At 41.1% G+C, this 17127-nt stretch overlaps 1 protein-coding gene across 1 annotated transcript in view; it reads left to right on the top strand.

The window, feature by feature from the left end:
- Positions 1-17127, top strand: part of LOC115266946 (uncharacterized) — a 91909-nt gene that overhangs the window by 51115 nt on the left and 23667 nt on the right. The window contains exon 2 of the mRNA XM_062848227.1: positions 10254-10497. Within this exon, the coding sequence (XP_062704211.1) occupies positions 10384-10497 (114 nt within the window). The 5' untranslated portion in view covers positions 10254-10383. The remainder of the gene's footprint in view (positions 1-10253; positions 10498-17127) is intronic.

Genomic DNA, 17127 nt, shown 5'->3' with positions numbered 1-17127 from the left:
CGCTTTTTTACAACTTCCGAAACGATACGGTACCAACGGTTGTGGAATGTAAGCCTAGGCGAAGGGGCAATTGGTGCTGCTATCGTTTGTTGTCTTTTCGGTACATCCGAAGCATTCAACAGGTGGCTGATGATGGAGAAACATTCATTCTGCCGTACAACTGAAACATGCTACGGCCGTTCTGTGAAGCTATTTTGAAGAATTTAAGTTTGGAGGGTAATCACTTTGTTTAGATGATTAAATTATGTAAATGCAGATTCTGAATGTAGAATTGTCTCAAGACCGCTGAAAAGCTAATTAAAACATTTTTTGACAACTTTCACTGTTTTCAAACAGTGAAACACGCTGGAACAGCGTGGAAGGAATCTCTGGAGATATTTCTGAAGGAACCGCTGGACCTTATTCAAAAGGAATCCTTGTCGAAATTTGTGATGGAACCCCCGAAGCAACATCTGAAAGAAATTGTGGAAAATCGTTTTTTTAATCATTCATTTTATTAATTTATTTAGTATTACATCAAATTCAAGATAAAACTGAATCAACAATATTTTCCATAATACACGGTTCGTGGTTGCCGTTCTTCATCCTCGGTCACGCCCGATGCTCACCAAGTTACGCTCCTCCTAATCCGCCCATCGTGCTCTCTGCACTCCACATCTTCTTGTGCTAACCGGATCTGTCGCAAACACCAACTTTGCAGGGTTGTTGTTCGGCATTCTTGAAATATGCCCTACCCATCGTATCCTTCCGGCTTTGGTCACCTTCTGGATGCTGGATTCGCCGTAAAGTGCAGCGAGCCCGTGGTTTATCTTTCTCTGCCACACACCGTTCTCCTGCACACCGCCGGAGATCGTCCTTAGCGCGCGTCGCTCGAAAACTCCGAGTGCTTGCAAGTCCTCTTCGAGCATGGTCCATGTCTCGTGTAAAGGACCACCGGGACCACCGGTCTTATTAGCGTTTTATACATGGTGAATTTGGTGCGTGGGCGAATCTTTTTATACCGCAGCTTCTTCTAGAGCCCGTAGTAGTTACGACTTTCGCTGATGATACGCCTTCGAATTTTACGACTCACCCCAAGTAACACACTTGTCACCGAAAAGTCACGGCGGCGCAGGTTTTTGTTGCGCAGAAGTCACCGTGACTTACTTCTAACAAATAAACACTTACTTGCTAGAAGTAAGTCACAGTGACTTTTGCGCAACATAAACCTGCGCCGCCGTGACTCTTCGGTGACAAGTGTGTTACTTGGGACATTGTTGTCAGCCGTCAGTAGAGAGGTAGACGAATTTCTCCACCACCTCGAAGGTATCTCCGTCTTTCGTAACATTACTACCCAGACGGATATGGTCGTGTTCGGTTCCGCCTACCAGCATGTACTTTGTTTTTGAGGCATTCACCACCAGACCGATCTTTGCTGCTTCGCGTTTCAGGCGGGTGGTGTACAGCTCTGTTACCGTTCCAAATGTTCTGGCGATAATGTCCATATCGTCCCCCAAAGCACACAAATTGACCGGATTTTGTGAAAATCATTCCCCGGCTGTTGAGCCCGACTCGTCGCATCATACCTTCCAGAGCGATGTTGAAGAGTAGGCATGACAGTCCATCCACCTTGTCGCAGTCCTCGGCGAAATTCGAATGAACTTAATAGTTCACTCGAAACCTTTACGCAGTTTTGCACACCGTCCATTGTTGCTTTAATCAGTCTAGTCAGCTTCCCAGGAAAGCCGTTTTCGCCCATGATTCTCCAAAGCTCTGCGCGGTCGATACTGTCGGCAGTAATATATTGTAAAATGTAAAATTAATGTAAGAACAATGATTTCGGCTCAGTTATTTTATATTTATGAAGTAGCTTATTGAAAGTATGATTTTTTGATTATAATATCTAAAAAAGCCGCATAAAACTAACTCTCACAGGCATCAGGGGACACAATTATGCAGAAAAAAATATTTATGTGAAATTCAACGATAAATCAAACACAACCTCGATGAATCACTTGGATAACATTTAGAGGAATCCTAGGGAATTCTTTGAGGTTTTTAGGCTTGTATTCTTGGAAAATTTCATGGAGAATCATAGGAGGAGCCATTGGAATAGTTCTTAGAGGAGCCCTTGAAGAAATTCTTCGAGAAATTTCCATAGGAATATTTAGAATAACCATAGGAGAATTCCTACGATCAATTCCTGCAGGAGACCTTGCAAGGATTTGCGAAGAAAGTCAGAGGGAAATCCTGGCCAAATCCTGATGCTTTTTTTTGGGAAATTCCTAGACAATTCCTGAATGATCCTGAATGAATTGTGAAATGATTCCCGGAGGAATCTTTGTTGATTTATTGATTTGTCTTTATTAAAGAGACTTTCAACCCTTGGGTGGCTCGTCTCTCCACTGGAATCTTTGTAAGATTTCTTAGGAAAATCTTCGAAAAATTCTTGGTATAATAATTGAAAGATGCAATCGTTGTAGAAATTCCTTATGTAATTTTTAAAGAATCTTCTGAAGTAAGTTTAACAGGAATTTTTCAAAGATTCTTTGGAGGCATCCATAAATAAAAATTGTTGAAAATTTCTTGAAAACTGATTGCAAAATTCGTGGAAGGATCTGTACACTGTGTCCAATAAGTGCTCATACAAAATACAAATTTAGAAAATATAATTTTATTTGACATCTGTGATTCATATTTTCAAAATGAATGCATGTATTGAACGGCATTTCGTTATTTTCTATTTGGTTTTATAATTCTAGCAGTACACTTCCGTTTTGTGAAATCCGTGTGCTCCGGCACGCAAGAAAAATGTTCGAAAACTTTTCTACGGTAGCTAAATAAAGTACATACAGTTAAATTTTGCGTTTTTATCCCAATTTTTGTGCCAAAGAGATATAAGGCTAAATCAATAAAATTGTAAAAAATTGTGATGATGTGGTAAGAAATTTGCAAGTAAGCTCAACTTGAGCTGTTTTCTTTGAAAATGACCGTTATTTTAAAGATAAACATCATAAATATTAAATTTTGAAAGAAAAAAAAAATACCACAACAGGGCTACAAGCATGTTTTAGAAATGAGAATAGTATGAATCACAAAAAATAAGATTTAGCCATGCTTCTTTAAGGTGAATATAGAACGAAGCCACACCTTTAATTTTCAAAAGCACAAATCTGAAGAACCAAGTACCGCACTAAGCTGAAAAGTTGATCTATTGGTAACCACCAGCGAATGATCAATCGATCAACTTTTCAGCTCGGTGCGATGTTTGGCTCCTCAGATTTGTGCTTTCGAAAATTCAAGGTTTTGCTTTGTTCTATATTCACCTTAACACAATAAATCTCATTAAAACAAGTAAATTGACATTTTTGTCTAATATTTTCGTTTTATTTTGTACTACATAAAACGGCTTCGTACTCCACCAATACAGAATCTCATATTTTTTTCTTTTCTAATCATAGTTGCTACAAGCAATGATGAGGACAGACACCAAATTTGTTTCAACTTAAAACAATTACTCGTTGAAATGAGACGATATACCAATAAAATGGCATGCGTGTCAGCTGAAATTGACTAACGTCATATAAGCGATCAGCAGAGAAGGATAAAGTACAGTTAATTCCAAAACATATGCTGTTTTTACTGTTTAGGTTTAATCACCGCATGACTTTATGATACTTTAATTTTATTGGCTTTTCTCCGGAGATTCACCGTTTCTATCATTACTTTCGTTACTCCCTCTTTCTTTAAGTAGTATTAAATTCACCTAGGAGAAAAGCCAATAAAATTCAATTATCATATGCTGTATTCGGTCAGTGTTAGTTGGCCTTTCAATAAATAAATTTACTTTGAAAATCCGTATTACAGATGTGAAATGAGTTCAATTTGATTGTGTATGAGAACTTATTGGACACAGTGTAAAAGAACTCAAGAAGAAACCCGGAAGATATTTTGTAGAATTTTTTGGAAGAAATCCAGTAAGGTCTTGAAGGTTCTCTTGTAGGTAAGTTTGTAGAAATATTGGAGGAATCTATGAAGACATATTTTTTGTGATATCCATAGAAGATTATTTTTCGGAATCCGTGAATAAGTTCATTAAATATTATTTGGAGAAATCTCAGGCAGAATTTCTGGGGGAATATCTCGAAAAATTAATTCAAGAATTCTCTAAAAAAATGTCTGAGAAAAAACTTTGAAAATTATTGGAAAAAATTCTGAGCATTCTTTGGAGAAATTTCTCGTAAAATTTGTGAATGAATTGAATCCTTAGGACTGATTAATATTCGAGAGAAGTGTTGGAGCATTCCTTGGAGAAATTCTTGCATGAATTCATTTATACATTTTTAAAAAGACGATCACACCGTCTTCGACCTTGCGCGGCCTCTACAGACTTAACTTTACTAACATCTGACAACGGACAACACACAGTGGTTCGAAAGAATTCTCTGCAAAAATCCTTAATCAAAAATTTTAGAATATCCTAAAGAATCCTTGAATCAAATCCGGAAGGAGTCCTTGGACAAATGCCAGGATGGCTCCATAAATAAATTGTAGAAATCTTCGGCAGAGTCTCTGAAGAAATATAAGGTTTTCGAAAATTTTGGAATATTTTCTTGTCCTTGTTCTTGTTTTTTATAGTTTCCTTCAGAAATCCTTGGTTGAATTCTTTAAAAGAAATTTAGAAAGTTAATCGAAAAGTGCAATACTCATTGGTAAGTGCAATACTCATTGATCGATCACTTGCTGAAAATATATTGGTAACTCAAGAGAAACCATCACCGCTAGGTGGTTCTTTTATGTTTTTTTTTCTTCTTTCTAGTATGGAGACCAAACTGGGACAAAGTCTGCATCTTTCAATAATCCCTTAATTCATTAATTTCTCTATACATATATCATGTGACAAGCACGTGGGTTTTCAATGACCAGGAATCACTGCGGCTTACCAGGCGGCTAAAAAAAAGGAAAATAAAGGAAAATTAATTCACTCAACTTTATATTTCTTCATGGTCATTCGACATCTAGCACTTCTACTAATATTCTCAATGCATTTTATACTATGGTTCCGGAAGTACATATATATTGTCAGTGAATTAAAATTCAACCATAGCGCAACAATAATGACAATGTCGCAACCTGCATTTGTTGCGACAATCCACCCATTGCGACATAAGTTTGTCCCAACTTGAAAAGAATAGGACAAAGATCGTGCAACACGAGTTTAGAGATTTTTAAGCCTTGCATTGTGATTTTTGAGCGGTAACTTCGAATCGGTAAACACTGCAACTATACTACAGATATATCATCAAGAAGATTCGATTTAGGGTTGGTAATAATTGATTATTCACGAGTTGAAAAGTACGCAACAAATTCAGCTTCCGTTATGTCTGCAACAAAAATTATCTGTTACCAGTTGGGATAATGAGTAATCGTCGCGCCTTCTTTGTTTCTTGTTTTGTGCTTCTTTTGTCTGACAATTCTCTTCACTGGTACTGGACAAATTATTGTAAAATTGATATCAACAACTTTTTCGAATTTTGTTACTTTTACAAATCTGTTCCAAGCTTAAGTTGTTTTTTTTTTAACTGCACATATTTGCACTTTTTAATGAATCGAGAATTACATTTTTTCAGGTTTTAAACAATCTGTCCAATTATTGGCTACTAGGCATCCCAAAAGAGGCTTGCAAACCACAAATTAATGTATATTGCAACAAAAATTTAGAACTTTGGCTTTTATTATGATAACAGCAACGTTAATCGCAAATGTGGCTCAAATACTCATTTTTCTGTAAATTCCAAGAATGAACAATACACCCTTTTCAAAAGTGGCAACATCGAAATAGTTATTTATGTAACGAGTTGCGAAAAGTTGATTTTTTCAGCACGAGTTGTACATTTATCCAACGAGGCTTGCCGATAAATACGAAGAGTGCTGAAAAATCGAGTTTTGCAACGAGTAACATACAAAATTTTATGCAATGATTTTTTTCATTATACAACCCATTTGGGTTGCATAATATCCATAATGCAACTCAAATGAGTTGCATTATGAACATTATGCAACTATTTTTCATTATGCAACTCATTTCAGTTGCATAATGAACCAGTTCGGAAAAGTTGGCCATTATTATACCAAAATGAGTTATATAAAATTTAAATTATGATACTGAATTGCATAAACAACTTATTATCCGCATAAACGATGGAATTAAAAAAATGGTTGCCGGGTTGTATAGAAACCGGCCATAGTGTGAAGTCTAGCATTTGTTTTATTGTTCGTAAGCTGTTGCGAAGATTGAAGGTTGTCACTCTCGTCTTGGAATTACTAAATATAGAGGGGGTAGCCAAAATACTTGGGTTAGGCAACTTTTTTTTCTCTCTCACAAAATAGTTCAACAACCTGTATCTTTTCATAGAGTACATAAAAAAATCTCAAATTTTGACTGTTTGTCAACCGATCATATGTGCATCATTGATACTAATTTGAGCTCGATTGGTTGATCTTTCGTGAAGCTAGAACCGTTCTCGTAAAACACATTTTTTTCGACAATATATTTTTTAACTGTCATATCTCGGAAATATATTGTTGATAAACGTTAAAAATTTCATACAATTCGGTTCACTAGCTTCCGAGATATGACAGTTCAAAAATTAGTTGTCTAAAAAATGGTGTCTTACGAAAACGGTTTCAACTTCACGAAAGATCAACCTATCGAGCTCAAATTTGTATCAATTATGCACATATAATAGGTTAACAAGCAGTCAAAATTTGAGATTTTTTGATGCATTCTATGGAAAGGTACAGCTTGTTTAACTGTTTGGTGAGAGAATAAAAATTGCATATCCCAAACATTTTAGCCATCCCCGCCATCTTCGCATAAACAGAATTATATTGGACACCATCAGTCATTAGTCATTAGTCATTATTGAAAAATGCGAACATTTGTTTCCGCATTCTCGACTTACTCAATGATGTGTCCCTCTTCAGTAGAATAAGTCACCAACTCGTTTAGCAGCTGCCAATTTGCTGTTAAAAATGAACGCTTCAAAATATATTCCATCCACGAACTGTCATTTACGATTGCCACTGACAAACCGGCTAATTTGAATAATGACCTTGTTTTTCCTCATTTCTGTCTGTACAACTCAAATACCAGCAGCAGACCACACCAACGAACGCTTAGCAGTTCGCAGTTGGAAAGATGACATTGAATGTGGTTTCCATCGGCCTTCTCCTCCTCGAGTTCCAAGAGGCAATGCCGGGAATAATAAGCACTCAACCCTTGCTCCTCGAGCTGCTCCTTAGACGGCGCGGCTGCCAGCAGCCGGAAAACAGGGAACGATGAACGGCAATCTTAGCGCGATAACACGAGTCCTACCACTTCTTGTGTCACGTCGCGATCCTTCGTGGTGGATGGGAGACCACCGCCTCCGGCTTGCGTTTCGTAATTCCCCGATACGATGATACCGCGCTTGATAAATATTAATCTTTGTTATAAAACTATATCCTTCTTCTCATCACACGGCCGGCTTCGTCATCTTTGATGCCGCCGTGCACCTCTACCACATCACATCAGCCAGCCAGCGGTCGGTGGGTGGGTGGTGGTAGATGTTGGTAGCCTTTTTCCGATGCCGAAGCAATTTGCGACATAATCTTTTGCCTCTTATGCTTTATGTAACGAGGGGGGAAATTTATTTCCTCCGGTTCAACACAAACACGGCTTAGATTACCTTATACAAGGGTGCCCGCCGGTGGCAAAGTGGAAACCGCATTATTAATTGCATTTGGTGCAACTGTATCTTGGCTGGTGCGACAAACACCCGATTGTGTGAATGGGTTCTGAAGTGATCAAATGGATAAACATTTATAAATATCGTGGAGCGGACTTGGTGTGATGGTTGGAACACTTGACTATCACACCGAGGACCTGGGATCGAATCCCACTCCCGACAAACTCACACAATGTGAGTTCTTCCTTCGGAAGGGAAGTAAAGCGTGGGTCTCGAGATGAACAAGCATTTATTCATTTTCATTTATTTAGTTAACATCAAATTCATGATAATACTGAATCAACAATTTGCCGCCATAATACTCGATTTGCAGCTGCAGCTCTCCAACGTCGGTCACGCCCAACACTCGCCAGATCACGCTCCACCTAGTCCGCCCATCGTGCTCTCTGCGCTCCACGCCTTCTTGTACCAACCGGATGGTTAGCAAACACCAACTTTGCAGGGTTGTTGTCCGGCATTCTTGCAACATGCCCTGCCCACCGTATCCTTCCGGCTTTGGCTACCTTCTGGATGCTGGGTTCGCCGTAAAGTGCAGCGAGCTCGTGGTGCATCCTTCTCCGCCACACACCGTTCTCCTGCACGCCGCCGAAGATCGTCCTTAGCACCCGTCGCTCGAAAACTCCGAGTGCTTGCATGTCCTCCTCGAGCATCGTCCACGTCTCGTGCCCGTAGAGAACCACCGGTCTTATTAACGTCTTGTACATGGTACATTTGGTGCGGGGGTGAATCTTTTTTGACCGCAGCTTCTTCTGGAGCCCATAGTAGGCACGACTTCCATTGATGATGCGCCTTCGTATTTCACGGCTCACGTTATTGTCAGCCGTTAGCAAGGAACCGAGGTAGACGAATTCTTCTACCACCTCGAAAGTATCCCCGTCTATCGTAACATTGCTGCCAAGGCTGGTCCTGTCTCGCTCAGTCCCACCTACCAGCATGTACTTTGTCTTAGCCGCATTCACCACCAGTCCGACCTTTGCTGCTTCACGTTTCAGGCGGGTGTACTGTTCTGCCACCGTTCCAAATGTCCTAGCAATAATATCCATGTCATCCGCAAAACATACAAATTGGCTGGATTTCGTGAAGATCGTACCCCGGCTGTTGAGCCCGGCTCGTCGCATAACACCTTCCAGGGCGATGTTGAATAGTAGGCAGGAAAGTCCATCACCTTGTCGTAGTCCCCGTCGAGATTCAAATGAACTGGATAGTTCACCCGAAATCCTTACGCTGCTGTTCTGCACACCGTCCATCGTTGCTTTTATCAGTCTAGTCAGCTTCCCGGAAAAGCTGTTCTCGTCCATAATTTTCCATAGCTCTGTGCGGTCGATACTGTCGTATGCCGCTTTGAAGTCGATGAACAGGTGATGCGTTGGGACCTGGTATTCACGGCATTTCTGGAGGATTTGCCGTACGGTGAAGATCTGGTCCGTTGTCAACCGGCCGTCGATGAAACCGGCTTGGTAACTTCCCACGAACTCATTTACTTTAGGTGAAAGACGACGGAAGATGATCTGGGATAGCACTTTGTAGGCGGCATTCAAAATGGTGATCGCTCGAAAGTTCTCACACATTAACTTGTCGCCTTTCTTGTGGATGGGACAGATTATCCCTTCCTTCCACTCCTCCGGTAGCTGTTCGGTTTCCCAGATCTTGACTACTAACTGGTGCAGACAGGTGGCCAACTTTTCCGGGCCCATCTTGATGAGTTCCGCTGCGATACCGTCCTTGCCAGCCGCTTTGTTGTTTTTGAGCTGGTGGATGGCATCCTTAACTTCCCTCAGCGTGGGAGTTGGTTCGTTCCCGTCCTCTGCTGCACCAACATAGTCATTTCCTCCGCTGCCTTGGTCCTCCGTGCCTACATTCTCTTCGCCATTCAGGTGCTCGTCGAAGTGCTGCCTCCACCTTTCGATCACCTCACGTTTGTCCGTCAGGAGGCTCCCGTCCTTATCCCTGCAGATTTCGGCTTGCGGCACGTAGCCTTTGCGGGATGCGTTGAGCTTCTGGTAGAACTTGCGTGTTTCCTGTGAACGGCACAGCAGTTCCATTTCCTCGCACTCCGCTTCTTCCAAGCGGCGCTTTTTCTCCCGGAAGAGACGGGTCTGCTGTTTCCGCTTCTGTCTGTATCGCTCCACATTCTGTCGGGTTCCATGCTGCAGCATTACCGCCCGCGCTGCATCCTTCTCCTCCAGAACCGCTCTGCTCTCCTCGTCGAACCAATCGTTTCGTCGACTCCTTTCTACGTACCCGATAGTGCTCTCAGCTGCGTTGTTGATGGCTGCTTTGATTGTACTCCAGCAGTCCTCTAGAGGGGCCACATGAACAAGCCTAGGGCTAACAATCTTATTAATACAGATAAAAAATATATAAATAAATATCAGGGCATTTTTGAACTGTTGGATACAATTATTGACCTACACATTATATTTAGTCAATTTATAACACCTGAAGCTCTAACAGTCGATTCTCGTTTGACTTCCACTTTTACAGAACATTGCTGCTGCTACTGCTGCTACCAAGACCCATCACTCACCTTTAGAAAACGGTTCAACGCACGCCTGAAAGCATCTGTCACAGTTTGTGATCTTTGGCCAAACCACACACCCACATCCCCGGAAAGATGCTGTCCACCGCCACCAGTATGAGCTCCCGGCAGATTCTGCTCGTTCTGACCCTGTTGCTGTGTGTAGTCAAATTGACCACCGGACGACCACAAAACGCAATCGACAACCAGGTAAGTGTCTCACAGTGCTGTGGCGGGCGGGCGAAAATTGACTGTGACAACGTGAATGTGTGCAATGCATAGTAACTCTAGGCGTGTATTTATCACCTGGCGTGGAGGAAAGAGTTCTCATGCGGGCTGCACTCGTGCTCGTCGTTGAACGGAAAGCACAAATGGAGCAATATGGACGGCTATTGCAGTCAAAAGATTGTTCAAGCCAAATCATATTAGTCAATACCATTCAAAAACTTGCACACTTCTGTAGTATTTCCAGTTACCATTTTATTGCTCACACTAACAGCTTTAGCTGATGATTAGGTCTTCTCCAAGTTGCCATGCGACGGATGAAGAAATCAACAGGATGAAATAAGTGGACGAATGTAGAAGATCATTATTATTAGATATTATTACAGAGTTTTGGCACTTGTTAGCAAAAATTGCTAGAAACTTTCACCTATCCCGGGCATTCGGAATGCCAAAGGGACTTAGGCTCTGTGGATCTCATTAGCCGGCTTTGCTTATATGTATTCTAATGAGTCTGCTTCGGATGTCAGTTGTGATGATTCAGAAACCGCCTAACTATACTACAGGATACAATCACCGATTTCAGGATGCTGTTCAGGTCGTTCTTCAGTTCCAGCTCGTCTAGAGACCTTAGGAGAGATTTAGGGACAACTCCGGTTGCCGAGAGGACAACTGGAACTATACGAACGTCCTCCACGTACCACATCTGCTTCAACTCCTTCGCTTGATCGAGGGAATTGGGTATCTTGCCGGAGAACGTTCATTGGACATTATGGTCTAACGGTACAGCGATGCCGATGAGGGTTACCCGCTTCATAATTTTGTAGTATATTACAATGTCTTGCCGGTTGGTACGAATGAGGACGTTCGTAATGATCTCGCGATCCCAGTACAGCTTGCAACTATTTTACAGAACCGGACCCGGCTGGTACATATCAGTCGACCAAGTTGTGCTTTAAGGTTGGCTTGTTGGTGAAATCTTGGCAACTTCGTTGTGACGATCGAGGTGGGCTGATCCAGCTAATACTGAATATGCTCGATCATTTCCCCTAGGTACTGAATTGCACTTCCTACAGCGGTCTTCCCCGTCTTCGTGCAATACATATGTACCGCCGATACTTCTTAGTCGCAATTGCCCGGTCCTGTGAGGTTATCATGAAACCTTTTGTTTTTTCAAGAAGAGGTCACCCCGCACCAGCCACGCGTTCGACACTGCCATATCGATGCGCACAAGCTCTAGTTAATAGGGGTGTGTCCAGCAGGTGGGGTTGCAACTCCTTCTGCTTCCACACTACGATCATCTCGATCAGGATGACTCTCTCGATGCTTGGTGAACGCCACTCGTACTGCACAGCAAACCTGTTGAACGCCTCCACCACTCAGATCACAGTTGACACGATGCAAGATCTTGTTCTTGATCGCTGAGTGGCGAATACGTCTAAGTTGTAGGAAGCCGAGGTATTTGTACGCTTGCAATATTCCCCTCCTGATGCTGAGAGTTGCATCAGTCTGATGACGTTCCCGTCTACCTTGTACAACTGCAGTACCTTATGAAGGTACGAGTGCGGAACTGAGTCGTACGCCTTCTTGCAGTCGAATTTTTTATACCAAAAATTGTGCACAAAATCGGGTCCTGGTGCAGCCTAATTTCTGGTATACCGGGTAGCCTCAGGTATATCCTGGGCGGTTAGTACGACCGCGGTCAACTCCGTTACACTGCACTGTCGCTCTTCTTCTGCAAACCACATCCCATCGTCGCTGTGCTGGACAGGGTTCTCCCATAGATTGGCCCAGAACTTGTGACGTCGCCAATCTACGGAAGGCCTTGTCCATAATCAGGCTTGTCGTTTCGGATGCAGTTGTAGAACTCCCTTTCGTTAATGTTGAACATCCGGTTTTGTTCTTTCCGCTTCGAACATTCGCCATAACGCCGCAATCGTTTCGCATGAGCTCTCAACCGCTGTACATGTTGACTTCTGTGATATCTCGGAGTTCTGTGGGCTTCACAATTTCAGCAACATAACGAACTAACCTTGTTGATCAATTCTCCTGCTCGTACTGTGTTAATCCACCTATCTTGGTCCGCAACGTAGCGATCCGGTTCTCCAAAAGTTTGGTATTCGGTGCCGGGACATGTGCCCAGCCAGCAATTTGGTTGCTATTTCAAAGTTGCAACTTAAATAGTCACACATATATAGAACCAAAGAAATCGTATTCAATGCACGAAACAGGCATATACATACTAAAGTGGAGGCCATATCGAAACATATATACGATTACTGCGATTCCATTCAACATGATTTACGATTTCTCGAAAAATTTCTACGATTTCGCCGATTTCATCCGTCTAAATATACGATTGTGCATGATCTTATTACGATTGAGAGTACCAATATACGACTCAAGATTTTCAAATAAAAAAAAACAATTGGCGTTCAGTGAGAATTGAACTCAGGTCCTTCGATTGAGAACTGCGCGTTATCTCTATTGGCTATATTGCCAAGTTGAAAAAAGAGTTCAGAGTGAATGGCATGAAACGAATAAAAATTAGCATGATACGGTGCGAGACTTGTGGTGGGGGCGTTGTTGTTGTGCATTGAGTGGCACCAAAAGTGGTGCCGTGCAAGAGGCCCGGAATTCACATCGTTATTGGAAACTATACATCACTTATTGTAAGTCATCTGCTGTATATAAATAGTATGAAAACCAATATATTCGGTTGAAATTATTGCTACCATGGTTGGAATGTGTCAACAACAACAAAAACACAAATTTGTTATGAATTTCATTTTTTTCTTTTTCTCCATCATACAAATATGTAAACAAAACCATTTACGATTTCCGAGATTAAGATTCGACTCTTAAGAGTGCAGTAACAATCATATGCGACTGTAAAAATGAATATACGATTTCTACGATTTCATTCACTTCGTATACGACGCAAGTGTGACGCAAACGATCAATATATAACATTATTATAGTTGTATACGATTTCACCGATTTTCATCATACCGTTAGTTAGCAAGCTCGATTTAACAGATTCATATACGATGTGAAGCGACGATTTCCACGATTCACAGAAATCATATATACGATGCTAGCGAACTTACAGCTTGACACTAAGAATGTATGTTTTTTTCACGATTCTATCCGACTCTGTGCGATCCTACCGATAGTATCTCGCACCTTTTATGATCGGAGACGACTATATGAAACAAAATCGCAATTGAAATTTAATTTGGCATGAAATGCGATTTTACGCAATCATTGTCAACACATATACGTATTATTATACAATTCTGATTCAATATATGTGAATATACGATTTTTTCCACACAATGATTTACGATATGTGGTTGGCTGGGTGGTCTATCCCACGGAACTGCGTGATTGTTGTGGCCATGTGGAGCACCTGGTTTGGTTAAGGATTTTTACGGCATCATCAGCATTGGCAGCCATGTTGAATATGTGGCTCGAAATTTCAAAGTGATAATTCTCTGCCACCAAAGCGAATATTCGTATGAAAATGTATCATCCTATATGCTCACTCGCAGTAATTACGATGATACATTTTCTGCTGGGTTGCTGCAAAATTGACAGTTTTTTATCACTTCAAAATCGCGAGGCAAACAATCATTGAAAAGCAAAAAGTCAATGATTCGTTTGAAAGCTTAGTGATGCATCATGACACCTTAACCGACTGACTTTACTCAAACTGGAAACATTTGTACAAAAGCTTCTCCAACCGGATCGTTCAGCAGACCAGAGAGCTTTCTTGTAGGCCTTGAAAGCTGACCTGAAAGCCTCCGAGCCAGCCGAACGTCGTCTGTTCCAACTCTTTCTACATTCTTTCCAGAGCTTCATCAAATCAGAGTTCCATGAAGAGGTTCCTCTTGTGGTCTTCACAGACCGTACAGTATAGGGCAGGAAAAAATGCGAAAGTGTTTTTCAACTTCAAACCTCGTTTTCGTCCATTTGACGTTAACCAATCTATGTTTCAACGTTCCATGATCTCTAATAGGCTAGTTTTCTGAAAAGTTAATTAAAAATTTTCAGATTTTGGTCACTAACCTTTACAGGGCGGCGCCTGAAGCTGAAGACAATAAGAATTTTCAAACCGCAGAAAAGTACACAGGTCGCTAAATTTCGTATCTGATAAAACAAAATTTTTAATTTTCTCTACAATATCATCAAATATATGTACTTATTTCATCTAGTATGTGAAACTTTATGGCTCTGGATCAGTGTGGTCTGGTTGTTCATCGAATTTAAGCTAATTTTTATACTGTTATATTCATTTTGTTTAATGACCAATGGGCGCGCCGTTTATTGATACCCGCTTAATAGGCTTACATTATCACATGTTAAACATCAAATATGTTCATTTTTATTTTTTAGTGCTAGAATATAGACATTGACTGATACACTGTCATGAAAAAATAGTCATATGTATCCCATATTTAGTGTGTAATAGTGCCTTGAACTTTTCGCATTTTTTCCTGCCGCACCCTGTAGAGGGCAAGCTTTTTCCAAATTTTCCAGGCCGTTGTAGTCTATGATTGTAATATCAACGGAATCATCTAAATAACTTGAAGTATCAATGGATGGTTAGTATCCATGAAATTTGGCCGCAACCAAATCACTAAAGCGATCCCAGTTGGTTGACCGGGGATTCCCAAAACGTAAAGTTGTGATGAAAATTTCAAGTATTTAAAAAAGATGTAGCGATGATCAGATAAAGACTCTTCATCTGGCACATGCCAATTGGTCGTCTCGAAACTAGTTCTACTAGAGCAAACCGTTATGTCGAACACTTTCTCTCTAGCAGATACCATGAAGGTTGGGTGGTTGCTTGTGTTAAGATCTGTACTACTTATAAGTATTCCATCAAACTTGAGCCTCTCAAGTTTATGTCTGAGCTGCCCCAGATGATATGGTGAGCATTAACGTCGCTTCCAACAATTAGCGGAAGACCTTTTGAAGTGCAGTATGCAATGACTTGCTAGATCAGCAGAGGAAGGTTTATCATGCGGAATATAAGCCGAACAATAGACGTATTTCCTGATGAGGTTTTCAACAGATACATCAAGTGAGAAAGCACATACATCTCTAGTAGTTAGTTCAGATATGAGTGCGCGACGATTGCGTTGTTAACAAGCACACAGGTTCGAGGCATGATACGCGAGTTTGATATTTCATATTTATTGAAAGTAGCAAACACTGCTCAACAAACATTATTGCTGAATAATGGATGAATAAGCCGCTCATAAACTTTATTTTAAAAAATTTTGGCTGAATAAGCTGTTATTCAACTATCATTGATGGATTCACAAGGTTTCCTATATAGAAATTCCTTTTAGGAAAGTAAGGTTCTTGGACTGCCATCATCTGGCATAAGACTGGTTATATCATCTGGCATAAGTCTGCAAAGATTGATCGTTGCTCTTCGTTTATGCTGAAGATTGATCTGAGATATCCTAATCGTAACCACTACCCAAACTAAGTAAGCTTAAACTCTTGACAATCACAGCACTAAAAAGAACAGCAGCAATAAAACCAGATCAATATCGGTTGGCGAAAGGTTAGAAACACAGAACACAGTGTGTAAATCGCATAATGCGAAACCATCCTAAGTAACAATGAATGCTGAACAGTAATAGTATTCACTGAACAATGGCTGGTTAATGGTGTCAATGGCAGAACACAACGGCAGCTGAATACTGATCTGAAGTATGGCTTGTTCAACCTCTTTAATCAGAAATACATAGATGGCTGAATATCAAGTTGAATAGAATATTCTTCATCTGTGTAACCAGCTTTAAAACATACACCAACATGCAGAATAAATCATCTGTTGTTCACTATTCAGACACAACAAGTAATGCTCTCGTTTTCGAGGATATGTAACTTCTGAGTCTCGTCATCCAGACTAGGTTTTAAAAAAAGACTAACTGTTCGACTTGACGTCCGGAAAAGTAATAATTCTTTATTGTCTTTCAATTCAAATGAAACCTATCAAGAAAGTGCTTATTATGAAAAATACAGGAAGTGATTGCCATGTTGCTGTTGCTTGGCATAAACCTGCTGATGTGGTCCGTCGGTGGGTCCGTCCACTTGGTGACATCGGTGGCTGCCGGGCTTGCTGACCTGGCTAGGTGCGTCCGTTCTACTTCTGGGTGCTAGGGGCAGAACTGCTGATGTTTGCGGCTTGCGAGCTCGAGGTTGAACGGGCTGGCATCGCCGTCATCGTCGTCGGTGTTGTCGTTGTTGTTGTTGCCATGAGCATCGGTGTGAAGGCGATGCTTTTCATGGGGAATGTCCAGGAGGGTTCGATCTTAACTACTCCCCCTTTTGGAGACGAATCGTCCCGATTCGTTGGGTTGACCTCGGTTCTGCTCGGTTGGTCCTTCGGGTTCACGTTGGACTCCGTGGATGATCCTACATAAAGAGATATTTGTTTTTGTCTCTTGACTATCCATAGAAGGCCTGCAAAAATACTTAAAAGGAAACAGAGAGTTGACATACTTAGCGAAGTGTATGTCTGAATTTTATGCTGTTTCGTTATTGTTTCCAGCTGGTGCCTATTTCTAATACGGATTTCATCAATATTTGGTTGGG

The sequence above is a fragment of the Aedes albopictus genome, chromosome 2 (genome assembly GCF_035046485.1).
Source record: "Aedes albopictus strain Foshan chromosome 2, AalbF5, whole genome shotgun sequence".
NCBI classification, from domain to species: Eukaryota; Metazoa; Arthropoda; class Insecta; order Diptera; family Culicidae; genus Aedes; species Aedes albopictus.
This window is presented reverse-complemented; position numbering and strand designations above follow the sequence as displayed.